Genomic DNA, 3,182 nt, shown 5'->3' with positions numbered 1-3,182 from the left:
AGAAACTTCATGTGATTCTCACTAGGAGAAGACGGATCATCGGAGTTGAAAACATGATTGATGAGGACGAGTATAATCAATTTGATGAAATCATCCCTTTCGCTACTGCAATCATGCCACAAGTTGCACAGAACGAGAAGAATTCATACCTACGTTCCGATCATAACAAAGGGATCCATGTGAAGAAAGCACGAAAACGGCTGTAACATGCCAAATGATACATGAATCAATGTAATCTAAATTTGTAATATTTGTAATATTTAGTTAAGTCTGAATTTCAATGGAACCTTAAATTTGTAATATTCAGTTAAGTCTGAATTTCAATATAACCTCAAATTTGTAATATTCAATTAAGTTAAATTTCAATATAACCTCAAATTTATAATATATGTAATATTCAATTAAGTATGAATTTCAATGTAATCTCAAATTTGTGATATGTTTGCAGGAGAAGATGGCTGCTAAACCCTGACTTTGCTTTAGGATGCAGCCAGTATACAGATAAATACCTCAGAGGGATGAGCACATTAGTGACGGGTGAGAACTTCACGTGTCAGTAAAGATATTGATAGTGATGGGTTAATTTATGACCCGTCACTAATGATCGAATCCCAAGACGGAGAGACCCGATCATTAGTGACAGGTCGTATCTACAACCCATCACTAATTTTATGTTTTATAAATAATGGGTCCGGAAACCCTAGCATCCAATTTACACATCCTAAGCTTCCTCCTCACCGCCACACCCACCGTCCTGCTCCTCTAATCCAGTGCGATCTATGGCCGCTAACGACGAGGACCTAGCGTCGTCGTCCTTGGTGCCAGCTCCTGACGATGAATACAGCGATTGTGACCTCTTGAAGGTGGAGGTGGAGGACGAGTATGAGAAGGAGAAAGCGATTGCCAACAACGAGACGATCGCTCATACCGTCCATGAGGCGGAACTCATCAGCGAAGTTGAGGGAACAGTGGAGGCCATCATCAGTGATAAGGCCATCGCACACCTCTTGACAGAGGAGGTGGAGATGAGCGGCGACTCTGACACCGACGACGGCGAGGAGGAGAAGGATGAGGAGATGGGTGATGACTCTAACACCGACAAGGAGGAGGAGGAGGAGATGGGCGGCGACTCTAATATGATCGATGATGACGAGGAGAAGGAGGACGAGGAGATGGACGAATCATAGTCTATTACTTACCTAGATTTATTGTAGTAATCTGAATTTAGCAATTTAGATTTAGCACCCTTATTCTATAGTACGGATGGTTTTTTTAATCCGAACTTTTTTTTATAGTGATGAACTTACTTATCCTAAATTGATGAAAAAGTCAATTAGCTAGAAAAGTGTGTTAATTGAGAATGCAGTGAGACAGCTAATTAGATACATTTTTCTCATCATCGAATTAATTATCCTACTGCCAAATCCCCAACTTTACTTCAGGATGCAGCCACGACCTTCGTTCTCGTTTGGATCAGCTTCAACTGGGGACACTCGTTCCTCACTGAGGAACACATGCTGTGTTGGTGCCGTGTGTGCCACATTGCACACTTGCGTCAGGAGCAGCGCGCCCTGTTCCACCTCGGCCTTGCGAAATGTGCTTCTTCTTGGTGCTCTTTCTTGCGCTTTCGACACTCCTTCGCCCAGTGACCATAAATACCACAGTTGCGGCACTTGCCTTTGCATCGTGGCGGCTTGCCATCACTGGAGCCGTTGCTGGTGTCGCGGATCGAGGGCGCGGGTGCACGAGCCTTCTATTTCCCGTGCGGCGCGGTGCCCGTCTTCTCGCCGTTCGACGACCCGTCACCTTGCTCATGCCTCTTGAGGCGCGTGAGCCAGTCCTCTTCAGCGAGAAGAAGACGGCTAGCATTGTCGTAGACGGCGTTGCCATGACCCCCGCCGTCGAGCCGATCCTCCGCCGAACGCAGACGCCTGGTGAGCTCTTCGATCGAGATGTCCTTTACGTCAAGGAGTGTCTCAAACTCTCAATCGATTGGGCTATCTGCAAGTAGCGGGGTGGAACAACACGGACGAACTTCTTGACAGCTCTAGCTTCTTCAACGATCTCGCCGAGAGCATGAAGCTTGGAGACAAGGCCGGAAATTCTCATCGAGAAATCGTCGATGGCCTCGCCATCCTTGAAGGTGATGTTCTCGAACTCTTTCAGCAACTTCTGTGCATTGGCCTCTCGCACACGTGCCGAGCCCATGCATGACGTCTTCAGGTGATCCCAAGCCACCTTCGCCATGTCCTTCTCCGCCAGCATCGACTGCATCTCCGGCGGAACCGCGCGAAGAATGCCAGCCAGTGCAAGCCTGTCATCATGGAAATCCTTACCGGAATCAACCGCCTCCCACAAACCTTGCGCTTGTAGATTGACCCTCATGATGAGAGCCCACTCATGGTAGTTCATCTTCGTCAGCACCGGGTACACCATGGACGCGCTCGACTCTTTCACGACGCGCTGGACCACCACTTCTTGCGAGGCACCACCATCGCTGTTCCGTGGTCGCTTGCCGCCGGTGAGGGAGCTGTCGTCGCCTTCCTCGTCGCCGCTTGCACGTACGCGTGGACGTGAGGGAGATGAAGACCTCAGTGGAGTGTGAGAGCCGCTGTCGCCGTCTTTGTCTCCGACCATGGCGAATCTCCAGTTTACACCAGCTCTGGTTACCACCTGTTGAAACAAGCAGATTCTCAAACGAACTCAACGCACGCACGCGAGAAGGTTTTTGGTGCCGCATACCAGATGCAGATGTCGACCTTTTTCGTATGCATTACATTCATATATCCAAGACATGCAGATACATCGGCCATCTTGCCCGGTTCCAACGCCACGGTCAGCGGACACACCTCCGATTGTGGCTAACAGAATGCACCGACTTGCGCCGTTTACGCCTAGCGCCCCTCACATCGCGCATCATACGGATCCAGGGGCACGCAACGACATGCAACATGATAGAAAGTAAACGTGACAGATCGTAGCTAACATGCAGATGCAACAAACTAACGTGCAAGGAGCTCAGATGTGCTGGGGTTAGCTTCTATAGATTCCACTGCAGGACCTCGGTACTGCCCTGTTTCCTTCCTCCCTCTACTCTTTCCCATCACGCCGAGACTAGTTTCTTTCTGTGAAGTTAGCGCGCACCGCCTCTGTGTTGTTACCACTGCGATTTTCTCCGGCGG

The 3,182-nt window shown here is 49.0% G+C and overlaps 1 protein-coding gene across 1 annotated transcript; it reads left to right on the top strand.

The window, feature by feature from the left end:
* The first annotated feature begins 779 nt into the window (after nucleotides 1-779).
* On the top strand, nucleotides 780-1,187 carry LOC133900278 (uncharacterized). The gene has a single exon (XM_062341382.1). The coding sequence runs from the start codon at nucleotides 780-782 to the stop codon at nucleotides 1,185-1,187; it is 408 nt and encodes a 135-aa protein (XP_062197366.1).
* Nucleotides 1,188-3,182: the final 1,995 nt, after the last annotated feature.

Source organism: Phragmites australis, chromosome 19, assembly GCF_958298935.1.
Source record: "Phragmites australis chromosome 19, lpPhrAust1.1, whole genome shotgun sequence".
NCBI lineage: Eukaryota > Viridiplantae > Streptophyta > Magnoliopsida > Poales > Poaceae > Phragmites > Phragmites australis.
Note: the sequence above shows the minus strand (reverse complement) of the source record. Positions and strands in the feature narration are given on the sequence as shown.

Bases quoted from the DNA above. Each gene is read 5' to 3' on its own strand.
- LOC133900278 (XM_062341382.1), top strand. From the start codon at position 780: ATGGCCGCTAACGACGAGGACCTAGCGTCGTCGTCCTTGGTGCCAGCT.